Raw genomic sequence first — 19,130 nt, forward strand, 5'->3', positions numbered from 1 at the left:
CATTAGTATTTATTACTAAAAAGTTAGTGGTGATGTTGAATGACTAGTAGTTTAACTTCACTATAAGGAACTTAAAAATATCTTTTGGTTATACCTTATGAGGATCAGATGTTCATAGTTTAACTTGATTGTTGGGAAAAAATGGAAAACAGTTCCTTAACTTTTTTTTTTTGGTATTAAAATGTTGGTATTGCTTCTCCATTTTGGGGAAGATACTGAAATATAATGGCAATATCACTTCATAAAGTTTTAATGCATTTTTGGCAGGTTTAAAATTGGGCATGGAACAGGACACTTGGGTGATGATCTCTGAGCAAGGAGAAAGACTGTACAAAATGATGTGCAAACAAGGGAATCTCATCAAAGACAGGAAGAGGAAATTAACCACTTTCCCCAAATGCTTTCTTGGAAGGTATTATATGCATTTGATAGCATGAATTTTTACCATATAAAAACACATTTTAAATCTTTGGGATTCTGCGAAAACCACGCTTCATTTGCAATGTCTGTTAGGCCTATTTGCCTCACAGAGTTTAGCCAAAATGTAAATTGGTCTGCCTAAAATTTATGAATATATACTTACATTGCAAAGTAGTTCTGTTAAAGAGACAAGGCTGCAAAGGCATGATGAAAATATGAAAGTGTGTCACGTGAATTAGTTTCTTTAAAGAAATGATTCCCAATTTGTTTAATGCATTTTGTCTCTATAATGATTAGTTTGGGGTGTAAAGTTTATTTGTTATTTATACCACTTAAAACAATCTCTGTCTCTAAAACTGCTCCTATCCTTCTCTTGCTTGAATGTCAAGAACAGAGTTACTAAGTAAGGTTTATGTAGTTAAAAATTTACCCGTATTATCAGGGGAATCTTTTTAATGCCATATTATACCTACATCTTAAGACTGAATGAAAAAGAAAGAGATAGATACCCTAAAAATGTGTGTATGGAAAAAAAGGGTTTATCACTTATTTCATTTGACCATAAGATGGTTAAGCATGAAAAGCACTTTTATAAAGTACAGCAAATTTTACACAAACAAATTGTAAGGAAGATACCACTGGGTTTAAAAGTGGAAATGAAACTTGGGAGATTCTTATGTGCTGTCAGAAGTGACATAGTTGAAGAGAATGGAAACCAGGATTAAGATTAATGATTGAGTTATGGTTGAGTCGTATTTCCTCAGTGAAGTTGTTGGAAGCAGGTAAAGAATACACTCATGGTGAGGGAGCTGTTTAAACCTACCATCAGATGGCCGCTTTTCTGTGCTGTGTTTGGAGTGGACCCTTTTGAAGACCACTTCTCCCAGCCTCTGGGCTGGCATGTGACCCATGACAGTGAAGGTTGCACTACCTCATTACGCTTTTGATTTGTAACCTACACGTATGCTATAAAGTTGATGTCTCTGAACTGCATCAGTTTTATTGTGATACAAGGCAGGCATTTCCTGCACATGAAGTATATACTTTGTATATATGCTCAGGATGTCATGTCGGACACACCTTAGAAGTAACAAGCCTACTGTTCTGTCATACTGTGGTTGTGGTCTGTCATCATGACCTATCTGTCTGGGCAGGTGCATTATGTGTGTCTGGGATTGCCTAATATTGGTCTGTCTGGTCAAATGTGGCTATGCTAGTTTAGGAAATCCCAGAAAACATGGAAAGTCTTCACTGTGTGCCAGGTAAACTTTATGCATGGAAAACTTCTGAGCAGAAAAAAGAAAACATCTCATGGGAAACCATATGTGTTTACATAAAAATAAAGGGGGTATGATAATTTCAAGATCACTAGGCTTAAGAATCATTCACTAGACTAGTTAGAAATACTAGTAATGGAGATGGAAATGCAGTAGATTTGGTAGTATGACATGTAAAGTTTGTTTTCTGTGTCTGTTTTTATTTCAGTGAATTTGTGTCCTGGCTGTTGGAAATTGGAGAGATACACAAATCTGAAGAAGGTGTTCATCTTGGCCAAGCTTTATTAGAGAATGGCATTATTCATCATGGTAAATATAGTCAGTTTTAAATTACTTCTTTTCAAGATAATTATTGTAATTAGAATGTACGTAATTTTGTCTGACAAAAATATGGTCTTGTTAACGCAAGATGGTTTGTTGAATTTGCATTATATCCTTCCAAGGACCTCAAGAGCCCATTGTCCATGCACTGCAGATTTACTGGGAAAGGCTTGATTGATTTAATCACATTATATCTATGCTGTTGGGATCACAACATTGAAAACAGGGACCTAGAAAAACATTGCTGTTCTCTTGTAAGCAAAAATAAATTCTAGGGGAACACAGAATGGTACACTGCTTTTAAGGATTTTAACCTTTATTAAGGCCAGGCATTTTAGGGATACATGTTCAACTAAGAATTATGCAAGAGAGTGAGTCACAGTTGGCTGTTGATAAACGTGCCTGCTCATCTGTTAGGTATTACAACTCAAGCTGATGGAATCCAGCCTAGAACCCAACAATTTAATCTTTTGAATTTTAAGGCCTTCTTTTCACTATATTATATAGTTACTAAAATTTATATTTTTATACTGAAACTTTAAGTCAATTCTGTGCATTTAGCTCATTGTGGAGAGAAGTATCCCTCAAATGGCAAATAAGAATGTTTAATTTCTGCAGATAATTTGCATTGGCAGCATTTTTCTCTTTCCAGAGCAGGTCCTCATCTCTGTCCCTACTACAAGGTATAGTCTAACAGGACCATATAAATGAACTGGAGAAACTTCTGGTTTTGAAGGCATATTTGGCATACAATAGGTACAGTCACTTAAAAAGCAAATGATGAAACAGCTGTCAAGTTAGCTACTTTTCCATCATAGATCCAGGGTGTAAATTTAGATGGATTCATTGATAATATACACTTCAAAACTCCATTTAGTACACTACTATACGCCATACAGAAATGAATTTAGTACTGATTAATAATGATGTTTTTAGTGTCCTTGACTGAAAAGAAAGTGGAAGAAACATAGTGCCACTTAGCTGTGTGTGTTCTAAACACATGCAAAGTAGGAGGAAAAAAATTAGGGTTATTCATCAGTGGTCATGTAGCCTTTAATTCTTTAATGTCAGTCTACATGACTTTCCTCCACAATCATTCAAATGTCAGATGCCATTATGTTTACTACACACAGAGAAATTGTTTTCAATGAAATCATTTAGTTGCCAGATTCTTTTCCTGATCTTGTAATTTATATCCTAAATGCAATCATAGAATTTCTCAATACAGAATCAAATGAATATTGTGTAGTTTCATGAGATAAAAGGGTAATTATATTAGAGCATAGAAATGTAAGCCAGACATGCTACTTTGAATAGTGGATCCAGCTGTGGTTCACTGAAAATAGCATTCTTAAAATAGAGTTGAATGAACCATCTGTTTTCACAGAGGGATCAAGGGAGAAAGAAAGTTTGGCTGTTATTTACATTGCAAATATTGTAGAGGTCTTTGTTAGAGTTTGCATATTCACGAGGCCATCATTGTCACTGTGCTGGAGTTCATGCTAGCAATGACATAACCATGTTGTGATGGGCACTGTTTTACTTCCTGGTGTGTGAACTCTTGGAAGTAGAAAAGTTATGGCTTTTCCTTTTTTTTTTCCCCCTCCACTTTGTATAAGAGGAAAAATCTTGTTGTATGTTGCTATGCTGCTATTTTAAATCCACCTGATAGACTTCTGTGATATCTGAAATTACTTGTAGCAGTCAGTGGGCTGAGATACTTGGTCCAATCACTTGCTTGTGATGATGAGAAATGGAAACTTTGTCTCAAGGTAGTAAGGAGCTTTGTAGTTACAAAAATAAACTGAATATCAGAGAGTTTTAAAATGAATAAGTATTTCTGTGGCTGCACAGTTTCTTGGACTGATGTACTGATGTGATTAAAAATTACACTGGCAAAGAAGTAAATGAAAAGACCAAATGTGTTCCTTTTTCTTTGTCTGTGCCATATAAATATGTATCCCAGCATAAATGTAGGTACAATGCTGGAAGTGATATGTAAACCAACTTGGGGTTTCTTATTTTAGTGGTAATACAGCTTTTCATCAGCTTAAGTGTTTGAAACTCAGGATGTGCCAGCCCTGTGGAGCTACTGCCTTAGTTTCTGGTGCACTGTGGTAAGTCAGGACTGCAAAGACAAAGTGGTACTCAGAGGGCATAGCCTGCTCTGTTCATGATAGGCATGCAAGAAAGGAAAGGTGCTTTGTGATCCCAGTTCCCTCCCAGTGCATCCGTGGAACAATAATGAACAACTTGGCCTTAGGCAAAACTGTCCTGGTGGTTTTTCTATTTTCAGTATTTGGTGGTTATAAAAGCTCTTAATTCATGTTAATCTAGTGGAATATGCTTTTTCTTCAACCACAAGAATTTTTTCTTAATTACAGAACTAGAAGATATCTTTTTTCTCTGAGTTAAATGGTCACAATCCATTAAAATCCATTTCGATACTTACGTTAGGCATTATATGTGAAAATTTTGTAGTCTGTATCTGATGTATGATACGTAAAAAGCTTAGAAATTATTTTGGATAATCACCTTAGCATGAACCATCAGTTCAAGGCAATTGGAACAGTGTCCTGGACTTTCCTATTAGTAGATATATCAAATGCAGGTAGAGAAGTTATTTTCCTCTTGCACATGACACTAGTGAAACCATTTAATATATGAAGTTCAGTTTTTATATCTGTGTGTCAGATGATGTGTGGAGATAGTGAGGAGCTTGAAGAAGCATGAAAAATGACACAGACAGAAGGCACCTTACTGTACAAAATTTATGATGCCTAACTAAGTTTTTGGAAGAGAATTATATATAATGGCTTAATCACTTGCACCTATCACTGTCAGGCGTGTTAGTCTGATTAATGAAGACATTACATTACCCTTCTTTATCAACTGATGACATGTAAATTTAGTTTCAAAATTAAAGCTTACAACTGCAAGCAAAACTATAATTAATAACAAAGTTATCCTAGGACGGTGCTAGTGCCTAATGCTGTCCTCAGCCATCAAATGGATCAGCTGTTTTTCAGAAAGACTTGCAGTAGTACTATTTCCAGGAGAAGCTTTGTATCCTGTGATATGACTGTTTTGACAAAACACTTGAAGTTTTGAGGTTTGGTGCTGGAATCTTGTGAAATGCTGGAAATCCACTTGCTAAGATTCTTTTTCATGGGTCTTTGAGGAAATAGATTATCAAAATCTTTGTAATGATTGCCAGTCTCTTGCACTTATGACCTCTGCCTGTCTATATATAGGAGAAGACATTCCCTCTCCCTTTTTTCCCCAGTTCGGGACTGGCCAAATGTATTGGGAAGGGTTCATATCTTTACCTAATCATTTGAGATTGGCCTCAGCAAGAATGAGGACAGAAAATAATGTGTGAGAATAATATGAATAGTTGGAAAAGAAGTCTTATTTGGATATTTAGTCGATAAGTTTTGCAAAGCGCTGAAGACTAGAAAGATTTGAGTACCTAAATTTCATGCTGTTCCCTATCTGTTTTCCTTATTCTTTGCCACATGACTTGAAATTGTTTGGTTTTTTCTTTACTACTTAAATGTTCTAAGAAATACTGTCACCACTGATGTAAAGGAACTTAAAGCAGATGATCTAATTGGGCTTCCTGCCCTTCCTGTCTGAAATCTACCTGTTTCTGTCTAATGGGCTGTTATTAGCAGAAATGATGCTGACCTTTTTCTCTCTTGTTGATTTCTTCAGAAAGTAACCAAACAATACTTTTTTTTAAATTTAGTTACAGATAAGCACCAATTCAAACCTGAACACATGCTGTATAGATTTCGATATGATGATGGAACATACTACCCCAGAAATGAGATGCAGGATGTGATCTCCAAGGTAGGAGGACACATCAGAAACTGAGGCTCTGCTTGAAAAATAATGTAAAGTATTCTGGAATAAACAACATCCCCTCACAGTTGCCAGTCTCAATGTCAATCAAATTCAGTTTTCCATTTGTAAGATTTTTGGTTTTTTTATACATTTTAAATAAAAAATGAAAGATTACTGTTATTTAGTTATAGTTATTATTCAGTAGTTTCATGTGCAGGAGGCATTGCCTAGGTTTGTGGGGGATTCTGAAGCTAGCGTTTCAGTCTGTTGTATTTTTCAGTCCATTTTCATAGATGCGAAGCTATAAGAAACTGATTTTAAATTTCTCTTAAATCTGCATGTCTTTTATTAGTACCTTAACAAGGCAGTAAATCTATAGTTATGTAGATGTTCAAACACATGTAGGTAGTGCTATACATCTGTCCTACTGAGCATAATGAAAAGATTGATCAAAGTTGCCTTTAAACTCATTAATATTCAAATGTTTCATGATTTTGAGTCAATCAAAAACGTCTGCATTTGAGTATTACACTACAGTGTTGTTCACTTTTTTGCTGGCACTTGTTAATGTAAGGTGCATCTAGAGGAATCTTCAGTACTGAACTACCAGGCAGAGGAAAGTATGATGGAATCTAATTTGACGCTGTTATACACTTTCTTCTTGCATGTTGTGAACATAATTGGTTTTTGTTAGTTCACTAAGTAATACTAATGTGTTTTCCTTTTATAAATGCAATTTTCTGATGGTAGTTTCTTAAACTACTCCAAATGTTTAATTTTTTGGTTTGTAAATGAAAACATTTCTAATTTTTGAATATTTTGCATTTTTAAAATGGATTAGTTATAATTTCAATTTATAAGTGAAGTATTGATCCATATAATGAAATAACAGTATTTTTTACTTTCATAACTCAGTTGTGTGTAAAGTAACAACAAGTATTTAGGACAACCCTAATGTATGGAGACATTGCTTTATTTTTTTGTACTTTTCTTTTAAATTATTTCAAACCTTCAGAATTTTTTAGTGCTACCTTAAAGCTAATCCTTTTTGCATGTGTCTCAGTGAAGCTTAGTTTAGACTGGACATGTTTGCTTTCTCATAATTTATTCACCAATACTGTTATCTGGAAAGATTAAGTTTTGGCACATGAAAATACATAAAAATTTGAACAGACTCTTTTGCTGTGTAAATGAAGTGCATTTACAACATATGGGCTTCCTTATTGTGCCCATGCCTCTTATGTACTGTGTGATGTGAACATGGGGTTAACACCACCTCTTTCTCTTTAACAGGGTGTACGACTGTACTGTCGCCTTCACAGTCTGTTTACCCCAGTAATTAGGTGAGTCCAATTGGGAAATCCTTAGAGAGTCATTTGGAAGTAGTATATAATCTGAAGATACTGTGTCTGAATGTAGAAATCTAATCCATCCCTTCAAGATTGGCCTTTTGAGAGTAATCAAATAAGACTGAAGGGCTATCAAGACAAAAAGTATAACCGAATCCTTAAGTGACTACCAACTCTGTTCAATATGACTTTTTTAACAGGCTTCTAGGGCCTTCTAGGTCCTGATGGATATGCTTATATGCTTACTGTATATGTTAGTATACGTCTTCAATTACACTCCATTACCTTTTCTGAGGAGTCACAGCTGTAACAACACACCTGCCTTTATGCTCCAGTGCCATTGTCACCCAAGGAAGATGTAGTCAGCCTCCACCTTTCTGTTTACATTGAAAGGTTTAATTAGCTTTTTTTCTCCAGAAGAAACTTCTGAACCATTATAAAATGCTCAATTCACGCTTGCACTGACTTGTTCATAAAAGTATTTTTTCTGTTTCTTTTGAGTTTTTGTTTGATTTTTTTAAATCATTTTGCATTGTTTTGAACAGGGATAAAGATTATCACTTGAGAACCTACAAATCTGTGGTTATGGCTAACAAATTCATAGATTGGTTGATTGCACAGGCAAGTATACACATTTGGATTTATGTATATTGTGCATTTAAATTCTAATCTGAAAGCTAGTGATGTATCAAGCAGAATAACATGCAAACACTGTGTAAGAGTTATTAGAACAGTGTGTGTAAGTGTAATCCTCTTACACTGGTAAAGTAACACAATCATCTGTCAGCAGCTGTGCTGTTAATTCTTTTTGTGCTTATCTTCCTTATGTGCAACTGAACTTGAAATGTTTTAATGACACTTAGCTTTATGATTCAGCATGTAACACTGTTCTTGGCTTAAAATGAAAGGAATAGACTCTGCATAACTCTAAACTACTAATTAGATGGAAAAAACTCAGTACTAATTTACTGTCAACAACTCTGTTTTATTTTGAAGGAACTAGAAGCAAGAACAGGGTATCCTGTTCACTCTGTCAACATGCACTAGTTTCATAAAGTAAAAGTTTAAAACTGTGATACTTTTAGATTCTCTTACATTTAATTTTTATGGAGTATGCAGTGTTACTTCAGTGTTTACCTATTTATTTCAAAGTGTAAAGAGTTAGAGCATGTAAAGATCTCTTCCAACCCAAACTATTCTCTGATTGTATGATAAACATGTATATTCTGTTTTATGTATGCATGCTAGAAATGTATATATAAAAGTGGTGATGATAAATATAATCTACAGCTATTGCCATCCCTGTGAGATTATGCCATTGTGCACAGATTCCATTTTGCTACTATATTAAAATATATTAAAAAAATTATTCTATGGTTTAACAGGGGGATTGCCGGACGAGGGAGGAAGCTATGATATTTGGTGTAGCTCTTTGTGATAATGGGTTTATGCACCATGGTAAGTAAATGCATTCTGTACAAACTATGCTTACTTTCTTTTTAATGTTATCTACCTAGTTGGAAGGAAATGCAGGTGCTGATAAAGATATTACAGCACAGATGGAAAATTCTTCTATTGTATCACTGAAGAGACCTATGCCACAGTCATCAGGAAAAAAATTAGCTATTGTGTACTCTGAAAATTATATCCAATTTTATAGCATCTGCTGAGGAATTCATACTCTAAAGGATTTATCTGAGGCAGTTTTATTAGTCACTTTGCAAGAAATTTTTTAAGCAGGTAATACATGTTTGCACAGATGAGACAATAAAAAGTTAGGATATATATAAGAAAGAAGTGTGACATTTTTTGGGGAAAGAATAGAGTATGGAGGAGCATGACTTCAAAAAAGTGAAGTGCTGATAATAGGAGAAAGTGGACTGGAGGAAAATGAGACAATCGTAATGATAGGAGTGAACAAAGAAGAGAGAGGAGATCAGAGATGTGTGCAGCACCAAAAATGATGTGAACAAGGTCCCATTTAATACTGTCAAACGTAAGATTTCAGTGAAAGGATCAAAGCAGTAGGTCATTTACTGAAATGAAAAGAAGAAGGAATTATAGAAGGAATAATGTTTTTATCATCCTGTTTAGAGAAGGAGGGAGAATTAACATCCTCTCTGGTATTGTTCATTCTTTTTCCTTTGACTTTTGAACATACAAACTGCATCCATCTTCTGTTCTGGTTGCTTCCTCGTCCCCACCAAACCTATTTCTGAGACTGAACTTGGCATGCTTCACCATATGGAGAGTGCCAGAACTTGGTGGTGAGCATCTTCAGCAGGTGCCCAGCAGAACTCTTCAAAATCATATTTTAAGATCCCTTTTAGGAAGAAACCTTGCACTTTGCATTTTTACTAAAATGATTTCAAGCTGAAAGGCTTTCTCAGCTTGATGGAATCCACGTGTAGTTGAAAAATGGGCTTAGTGATACCTATCTGTAATGGATCCAAATAACAATTGTTGTGTATGTTAAACAATTTCCCTGGATTCACACACACACAAAAATACTTTGCTAGCATTCAATATGTGTATTCACGTTCAGTATTTTATGACTTATGAAAGACGTGATATTCAAAAGTTCAAAATTAAAAAAAGGATGTGTGGTTTTCTATCACAGTCTTAGAAAAAAGTGAATTTAAGGATGAACCACTGCTGTTCCGTTTTTATGCGGATGAAGAAATGGAAGGATCAAATATGAAGCACAGACTCATGAAACATGATCTGAAAGTAGTGGAAAATGTCATAGCCAAGTCATTACTGGTGAGTGAAACCCAGTGATTGTATGCTTTGATGAGTAAAAAAATTGGTTGTAGTGACAATAAATTAGGACTGTTTATTTAATGAGGATATACTTCAGCTTTTCTTAATGGCTTTCTGAACAATATTTTAAACAATTTTATTTTTCAGATTAAATCTAATGAAGGCACTTATGGTTTTGGTTTAGAAGATAAAAATAAGGTGCCAATTATTAAAGTGGTGGAGAAAGGATCAAATGCTGAGGTATCGAGTATTATAAATTATCTTCCCTGTTTTACTTACTTGATCACAGATGTATGTTTTGTGCATCAGATAAGAAAGTCTATAGTGGTAGAAGGTAACTGACAACTTTCCAAGAAGGCTGTGCTTATGAATCTTATTCCCTTTTTTGCCTTTGTTTTGTTTTGTTTTGTTTTGTTTGTTGTTTAACATGTTGCTCTGACCATTATGAACACTTATTTTCTGCTCAGCTAAATTGTCATAGTGAGTGATATAAAATTTATAATTTTATTTTTATGCATTTTATAATATTCCTGTGATGACATTAATCTTGAGTGTAGCAAACATTTTTGGTAGAATATGAAATGAGTATAGAGCTAGTCTGTGAGTTGCAGGTGATGTGTTTCATAGTAAAAGATGTATCAAGCTTTATATAAAGTCTAGAATTTGAGAATCTAAATGAATAAATTGCAGTCTTCCTGTTTGCTGGTATTGCTTTAGATGCTCTTGGGGTAGATTCATATTCTACTGAACTGCACAGGAGTCTATATATGTAAAGATAAAGAAGGAGTCTCTTTCGTGAGAGAAAAAATTTGCACCTAGATTTCAAGGCTTTCTAAATCTCATGGTAGAATAGAAATTTAAATCATAAAAAGACACAGCAAATCAATAATATAATTCAGCCACAGAGCTATATGTTGATTTCTAGCAGCCAGATTCTGCCATGATCTCAGATGGTGCTAAGGCTTAATGCATACCCTGAGCCACTCCTGTCGTGCAACTGGTTGTAGTTCCTTTCTTGTTATACCAAAGTTTAAAAACTGTTTTGTTTTGGAACTTAACAAATATTCACTTACTAAAATTTTAATTAGGTCTTTCTTTATGAAAAGAAGCTTTAGTTCCTTTGGAAAATGATGGATGAACAAATTAAGTATTGTCATAAAATAAATGGCTCAATCAAAGCTGTTTTGTTAATTAGTAAAAGTATTAACTGGTATTGTAATACTGTCATAAAATCTTGATTAAGTCTAGGTCTTGTATTTATGTCTGTTCAAAATGAGTGTTTACTGTACCCTTCACATCAGTTTAACTGGTTTTAGAAGCATTTTGTGTATAAGTCCTTTGTGTGTGGTACATGAAGGAGTCATAAAGAATGTAAAGTGAATGTGCATGTCATTATTGCTACTGGGGTTGCATGCCAGCAGAAGAAAACATAATGTTAGTGGTTATAAACTGTTATTGTTTTCTAGATGGCAGGCTTGGAAGTTGGGAAGAAAATCTTTGCCATTAATGGTGACCTGGTTTTTCTGCGACCCTTCAGTGAAGTGGATTGCTTCCTGAAAGCCTGTTTAAACAGCAGAAAGCCCCTGCGGGTTCTTGTGAGCACTAAACCACGGGAGTAAGTTGTCATTCCTTTGGGGAAATTTTACAAACAAAATTGAAGTGAATTTTAAAGGACGAGTGGAACTTCAGAGAGAACTATTTGGAAAGTTATTTGAAATGCTATATCTGAACTAACTTTGTAAAGTCAAGCGATTTGATCTGCTTAGATTTTGTTGTATTATATTTGTGAGTCAGCAAAAGTGAAACATGAGTACTTTAGATCTTCAGCTCTGCCACTTTGAATACACGCAGGAATTGCAAGTATAAATGAAGTGTCCTTGACGGTACAGACAGCTTGATCACTTATCTCTTACGCTGTGTATTAGATAAGTTCCTGTGTCTGGTGATTAATTGCTGGTTTGGCATAGTCAGACTGTGGTCTAATGGGTCCCTTCAGCATGTGTGCTGGTTGTGTAAACCGCAGGAACAAGTAAACAGTTCCTCATCTTTACATAACAGATGCATTTCTGTACACAGGATTGACCATTCCTACCTAAATGCAAGTTTTGTTATGTAAAAGAAATACAAAGTGAGGCCTAATGTGTGCATTCATCAAATACGTATATTTATAAAGTTAATGCAATTATTGCTAGTTTATACATAACAAAGAAGGAGGAGACCTAAGAAATACTGGTCAGGAGTAATTTTGATTGAAATTTGCAGAGTAAAGAGGAGCCATGCTCTTTAGCCAGATAGCATATACAGAGTGCCTCCCTTTGGTTCAGTGGTAGAATGGAGATGTACTTCTCCTGTTAATAAGCAGTGGTGTCTTGAGAACGGCACCCAGAAAGGGGAAAAGAGCAAAGAAGGAAATATGGCATAAAGATGCTCATCTGGACTGCTAGTCCAACACCACCACCCCACCCCCTCCCCCAGCCAGATAAAAATCACAACAAAAAATTCACCCAAACCAGTTGACCATAGTGTTGTAGAAAGCATAAAAAGCATATCTTGGCCTTTCTTTAGTGTATACCTTAGTTTAATTTCTGGCAGAACTTGTGGGTGAATTTCAAGTTTGACAGAATGAGGAGCTCACAGGAGTTGAAGAATCTGTTTCTCAGTGCTGCCTGCTGTTTGTCAGTACCTGCTGCTAGCACAACTGTTTTGTCAGAAGAGACAGTTCTCTCCTAAATTCTTAGCCTAAACTGCCAGTGATGGTCTTTCATAGTTCATTAGCATGTTCACAAAGCAGTTTCAGAATGCATATCAATTGTATCAACGTTAATTAATATGTAAGTACATTAAATGATTCCCAAATCTTTGTTCGTGAAGCCTAGCCATGATGACATTAAACGATGCTATACTTAAAAAATATTTCATATGAAAATTTATTAATCTCAATAATATTCTAATATTTTAAAGAAATTGTAGACTTCAGTGAGTTTTGGATCTCCTCTGATGATAATCATCTCCAAATGCTTAACATTATGTATACTAGGAAAAAAAAAGAAATGCAAGAAATGATGCAATTATAGTAGTCAAAACTGCCTGTAAATCAAGTTTGTTACAGTCCAAATCACTTTGAATTTGTTTGCTTTTGCAATGGCAAATGGAGCTTGGGGCAAACATCTCTGAAATAATAATGGAACTGGCTCTGGAAGGAAAAGCTGCAAAGTTAAATCAGTGCACTGTTATACCTGACTTAACTAGCTCTGATAAGGGCTAATGCAGCTGTGTTGCTTTTTCTAGATCCTGAGCTGATATCATGTGGGTAAGCTAGCTTACTTTGAGTGAGCTCAGGGCTTAATTTTAAGGAGTAGATGCGAATTTTGCGTCTCAGAACTGTGTTTTTCAGTAGGTTTAGACCAAGCAGGAGCATAGCACAGTATGCTTGCAAGTCATGAACAGCAGTAGATGAATCTTGCTTTACAAGTCTCAGCCCTGCTGCTCAGAAAAACCACAACAAAACATTTTTTCAAGAAAACTCACTGAGTAGACACTTAGAAGTTAACAAATTACAGTATGGATTTAGGCTCTGAAGTCTTCTGCAGCTCATCTGACCAGGCCTGCCATGCTCTGTGGTCCCCAGGCTCTGTCCTCTTGATTGAGAGACTGACTACCTTCCTAGGGCTTTCAGTGTTGCTGTGCTGTGGCAACTTATCCAAATGCCAGACCCTTTGGGAGGAATTTTAAAGCTATGGTGGTGCTTTGGTTGTAATCGGTATATCGAATTTCCCTGTGAAATAGATATTTTTCGCTGTCTCAACTTGCTCTTATTTCTGATACCAGTGGTGTACCGTACCTGGAATATGAATGGTGCAGAATCTGAAACTGTGAATTAATAAAAGTGTGGAGTCTTACACCCTTGTGATCTGCTTGTAGCTGTCCACTTTTATCTTAAGTAACAATATGCTACCTTTTGCTACATTCATATTCAATCTTTCCTTGTATCAGGACAGTGAAGATTCCTGACTCTGCAGATGGACTTGGATTCCAAATCCGGGGCTTTGGCCCATCAGTTGTCCATGCTGTTGGGAGAGGTAAGCTGTAAGAGCTGTCAATGTTACTAGTAAACATGCGTTTAACATCTAAATGGCTGGTTGAGATAAATCAAAATTAGGTCTACTGATGTAGCTTAGATGTTTTTCACCCAAAGTAGCAATATTAAATAAACCCAAATATGATTATTTTGTGTTTTTATACTCTGTAAACTTTGGATAGATCTTCCACCTTCTTTTTTGGTATGTACTTATACCGGTGTATGAAAGTTAAGTTAGAGCTGTGCATTCTTTACAGATTAAGGAATAGCTGATGAATGTGAAATCACCTTCTCCAATGCTTGATTGTTGGGAACCAGTCACTTCCTGAGCACTACGTTTTTTTAGGTGGCCATTTGTTTGTGCAATGTTCTGAAAACGCACTTTTCAAAAATCTCTTCAAGACTGCTAGTGACCTAGGTCTGTCTTAGTAATTGCAGATGTTTCATGTAAATACTGTTTTGTCCATTTTGGGATGTGATTGTCAAATGCTTGGAGTTCCTAACGCAATATGTTTTTGAATACATTTTTGACTTGTGATAAAAGAAGCTGAAGCATTCTCTGTTGCTGTCTCATATTGTTAATGCTCGAGCAAACGAACTGTATTTTCAGCTATTGTGGGAGAGTTGTGTCCTTTTACCCCCTCCTGCCTTTGTAACTGAGGAATTTTAAGTGAACTGATCTGCAAAACAGCCAGATTTGAACAGAGTTTGATGACTTTTTTCTAGGCTGTGATGTCAGAAATTAGATTTTCAAGAGAAAGACTAATAAACTACAGACTGTTGAGCTGGTGTGATAATTATTTCTGCACCTGGATCTCAATTCAACCACCTATCCTTATTCATTAAGCACATACTTTATTCCAATTAGCCTCAACAATATGCAAGTGCTTGCTTGTGTGGTTTGCTAAATCTGAAAGATTTTAAGCATATGCCTAAATACTTTGCTGAATTGGGACCTTGGGGTATTTTGAAGAGAGATTTTTTTTTTTAGAGAAAGATATTTAATAAGGCCTATTTAGATATTTATTTTTACGTTGCTTTTTGGGGGGAGGAGAGATTGCAATAGCTGGCAATGGTGTCATTTCCAATTACTTTCTTTTTTATTAGATTTAAAATGCAGCTATCATCTAATAGTGATAGTTCCTAAAACAAGGGAAATTCAGGTATATTCTGGAAGTATTTCCTTGTCAAATATGCCCAACTGACAAGTCATGAAGTTGTGACAAACTTTTCCATTTGTCAACTCTGCAAATTCAGTCTTACCTTTTCTTTCACAGCAACTAGCAGTCTGGCAGTCTCTAGGCAATAGATTTTTATTTTCTTGCCCCTCTATGGCAGCATCAAGAGAGACATTAGGGGGCAAATGTTCAGGTAGCTGGAACTAAGGTCATACTCCATCAGGCTGTCTTTCAGGTGTGGGTTTGAGTCACACTGAAAAGACCTGGAGACAGCTGCTATTTTTGTAGTGCTTATTCAGTGGCTAGAAGATTTTCCCAAGGTGGTTATTCCATTGTGAAAACAAATCACCAAACCATATAATTTATGTTATTTTAAGAGAATGTTTTGTTTTGGTGTTGTGTTGTACCCCTCCACCTCCCCTCTCAATATTTAAATTTGAGGTATTCTACTTAATTATCACCGTGTACTTTGACTTAAAGCTGCAAGGCACTCTGCTATAATTGTGTTGGTAGGAAAGATGAATGTAAGAACAATATCCTTGGAAATGTCTTTGGATTTGGATATTTCACTTAATGTTTAACATGAAAATCTAGTATGCTCTGATACTTCTTTATGAATTGTCAGAAAGGTTCTGTTTTGTATGTAAAATTTAAACACCTGAATTAATCAAGAAGCTCATAAGCTTCGTTCATATAAAAGAATTCAGAATAAAAGTAGTCTAAGTAGTCACTAAGTAGTTAGTGACTTTCAAGCTAGAGCCATTTTATCCTTTTGAAGTCCTTTTCTTTAAGACAAATTTTAATATTATTTTCATATTACTTATCAGCATTTGTTGTTTTATAAAACAGCCTTTAGAAAATTGTCTGGTCTCTTCTTATGGAATCGTCTGCTGGCGAACTCCATTTTCTTGGAGTCCAGCTGACTACAGAAGCACCCTGTGGTTGGGGAAGTATGTAAGAATCGGTGAGAACAGGTTTTGATAAAAAAATAAAAGAGGCTTTTTGGACTGTAAACTTTAAAGGAGATGTTTAGGCAAAGAAGTTTGTTAACTATGTATATTTTTATTAATAGGAACGGTGGCAGCTGCGGCAGGCCTCCATCCTGGCCAGTGCATAATCAAAGTGAATGGAATTAATGTCAGCAAAGAGACTCATGCAAGTGTTATTGCTCATGTCACAGCGTGCAGGAAGTACAGGCGGCCAATGCAGGTACGTCTCACCCTTGCATATTTTCTTCTAAGTTTCTTTTTTTTGGTCAAAGTAAACAGTGTGGTGTTTTATCTCTGTCCACGTATCTGTTATGTTTGAGTGGGGTGAGGGGAAAGGAGTGGTGAATAAAACTAAAGGGAAGCCAGTTGAAATATAAAAGCTGAAGATTGCTCGATGTATTGTTGATGTTCAAGGTCTGTTTAATTTCTGCACTGAAATAAATCTAATCTTATAGATAATTTTTATATGGTATTTTTAAAGGATTATTTCAAGTATTTCTGCAGGCCTATGCAGAAAGCCTTATGAGATATATTCTCATCTTGATGGAGAGGAATCACACAGCTTGCTGCCTGCTCAGCAGCAGGAGAATGAAATGCAAAATGCTGATCTTCTTCCAGAATTTTGTAACACTTCAGCACACAGAGAGCAGAGTGCACATACACCATCTATAAAGCTCTGAGTTCCCATTGCATTCCAATCTTGGGAATAAACAGACATTCAAGAATTCAGAAGTTCCTTTTTTTTTTTGTTAATATAAGCGTGCAAATTTTGCTATCTTTTTCATATTAGTTTAAGAGAAAAGCTCAGGCTTCCAAGACACAAAACCAGCTGGATTCTAGAATGTAATTATTCCAAGTCCCTGCAAATTTTTCATACACTGTGAACTAATATCATTAATTAACTTCACAAACTCTTCCAGTACGTGTTTACTGAGGAGAAAAATCCAATTAAAATCAAGAGTGAAATCCTTTTCCCACACCTACTGCATAGATATAAGAATTATGTAGTTAGAACTACATCATAAAAATACAATCTTTATGAAAACATTGTCTGGGTGTTTGTGTTTAAATGCTAATACAGCATATCAAGATCAAGTTCACCTATTTAAAGAAAGATGCACTCTAGTAAAGAGAGGATATTTCATGCACCAGTATAAAATTGACTGGAATAAAAGATAAATTCTTTATAGCAGTTGTGTTCTCTCTGTGTAACTGTAGACTTCCTATGTATGTTAGTGACATGCAAAGAGGATTGATTAATGTTGGCTGGCGTGAATGCCTTGACATTAAGAATTACTTTGTTTTTTTTAATCCACTTGTATAATAACTTGGAGTTTTTCCTATGCAGAGTATTTATTTCAATCTTAAAAAGTAGCTGATCACAATTCAGCAGATCACAGATAACTGAAATTCTCCAGACTGAGAAACTTAAATCAGGACATAGTGCTATCAAAAACTATTGGAGAACTGTCTAGACTGAAATAAATGGTAGTATTCCCACTGGTGTCAAGACAGCTAAAATTTCATTTCCTTATCAGAAATTTAGGGTTTTTCTTTAATTGTTTGGAAGATGATTATGGATTTCTCCTATTTTTTAAGTACAGTGCATTAGCCTACCATTTAATTAACACAAAGATTGCAGTCTCTCCTGAGGCTGCCAATTGCATAATTGAAAAGGGATCTTTTTCTGTTTCTTGTATCTTCTGCTTCTCAGAGTGAGGAATCTTCCTGCTTGTCTGAAGCATGAAGTTTCAAGTCAGATTCTTGCTGTGTGAATAACTGTGTAACCTCTGTTGGGCAATGTTTGTCTTCTTTCTGTCTTGTCTGGATAAAAAAAATTGAGAGTACATTTTACTTCTTGGAATTAAAATTTATTTGCAGCGATACTAACCATGATGTGTCGGTTTTATGCTTAGTTTGTTCCTCTGTAATGCTTTTAAAGAACATTGCTCCAAGTCATGATGCATTAGATTGTGTTAACTTTTGAAAGAACGACTTCCAGTTTAAGTAGTGTAGTATTTTCTATTAGAGATTGCATGGCCATCTTGATGCTGCCAAGCAAACCTGTTAGAATCCATAAATAAGCAGCAAGCTTCCAGGGGTACCTGCAAAGAAGTGTGGGCTTCAGAAGTGTTCCTGTTGATCAGCTTCTGCACAGGACCTTCCAACAATCAACAGAGAACTCTGAAATTTAATCTTTCTTATCAGAATATTTCAGTGCCATTGAGTGAAAAGCAAGGCATAGATGAATCTAGGAAACCTAGAGAGAAACAGTACCTTAATCATACAAAAATGTAGTTGTATATGATTAATTGGATAAAGATAACAGCTGAATGTTGTATATTAGCAAAGGATAATTGCATGTGTTTGACACTTTTCGTGAAGATTTTTAACGTTCAGCCTAAAGTTTTGCTATCCTTGCTTAACTTTTAATTCTTCTACGAGTTTCTTTTTAAAGTCTCTGAATTCAGATTTGTCATAATCATGTCATTTATTCTACTGTAGCTGTTGGAGAGGGAGTGATTAATTGACAAGATTTTTTTGAAATCTAAGAGACGAAGAGTAGCCTGGAGATGCCATACTTGATAGACCCTTTCACAAGGGTGTGATGGACTGAGTAACAGGCTGGGGAGAACAAGATATAAGGTATACATGTGGCTTCTTCATAGGTTGTATGGCCCATGTAAGCCACCATTCCTGTGCTCATGTGTCACTCAGTCACATGAGATGGTGAATTTTTGGACCCTGTGATTCTGTTCTTTTTGGTGGGTTTGTTAATCTGGGGGAAAAATAAAAAACATGTAGGAAAATAAGTGTAGTAAAGGCAATTACAAGTTATGAAGGCTGTAGTGTATGTTTTTTGTGCCACTGAAACATGGGAAATAGATTAACTGGACATACTCTAT

The 19,130-nt window shown here is 35.5% G+C and overlaps 1 protein-coding gene across 4 annotated transcripts in view; it reads left to right on the forward strand.

The window, feature by feature from the left end:
* Window positions 1-19,130, forward strand: part of PREX2 (phosphatidylinositol-3,4,5-trisphosphate dependent Rac exchange factor 2) — a 172,858-nt gene that overhangs the window by 72,067 nt on the left and 81,661 nt on the right. For all 4 annotated transcript variants that reach the window (XM_051768310.1, XM_051768315.1, XM_051768332.1 and 1 more), the window contains 11 exons: window positions 268-412; window positions 1,906-2,006; window positions 5,770-5,873; window positions 7,161-7,210; window positions 7,762-7,837; window positions 8,602-8,674; window positions 9,837-9,979; window positions 10,127-10,219; window positions 11,446-11,594; window positions 13,973-14,058; window positions 16,308-16,444. In XM_051768310.1, the coding sequence (XP_051624270.1) occupies window positions 268-412; window positions 1,906-2,006; window positions 5,770-5,873; window positions 7,161-7,210; window positions 7,762-7,837; window positions 8,602-8,674; window positions 9,837-9,979; window positions 10,127-10,219; window positions 11,446-11,594; window positions 13,973-14,058; window positions 16,308-16,444 (1,157 nt within the window). The remainder of the gene's footprint in view (window positions 1-267; window positions 413-1,905; window positions 2,007-5,769; window positions 5,874-7,160; window positions 7,211-7,761; window positions 7,838-8,601; window positions 8,675-9,836; window positions 9,980-10,126; window positions 10,220-11,445; window positions 11,595-13,972; window positions 14,059-16,307; window positions 16,445-19,130) is intronic.

Source organism: Manacus candei, unplaced genomic scaffold (genome assembly GCF_025592945.1).
Source record: "Manacus candei isolate 608988 ecotype Guabito, Panama unplaced genomic scaffold, ASM2559294v1 h1tg000008l, whole genome shotgun sequence".
NCBI classification, from domain to species: Eukaryota; Metazoa; Chordata; class Aves; order Passeriformes; family Pipridae; genus Manacus; species Manacus candei.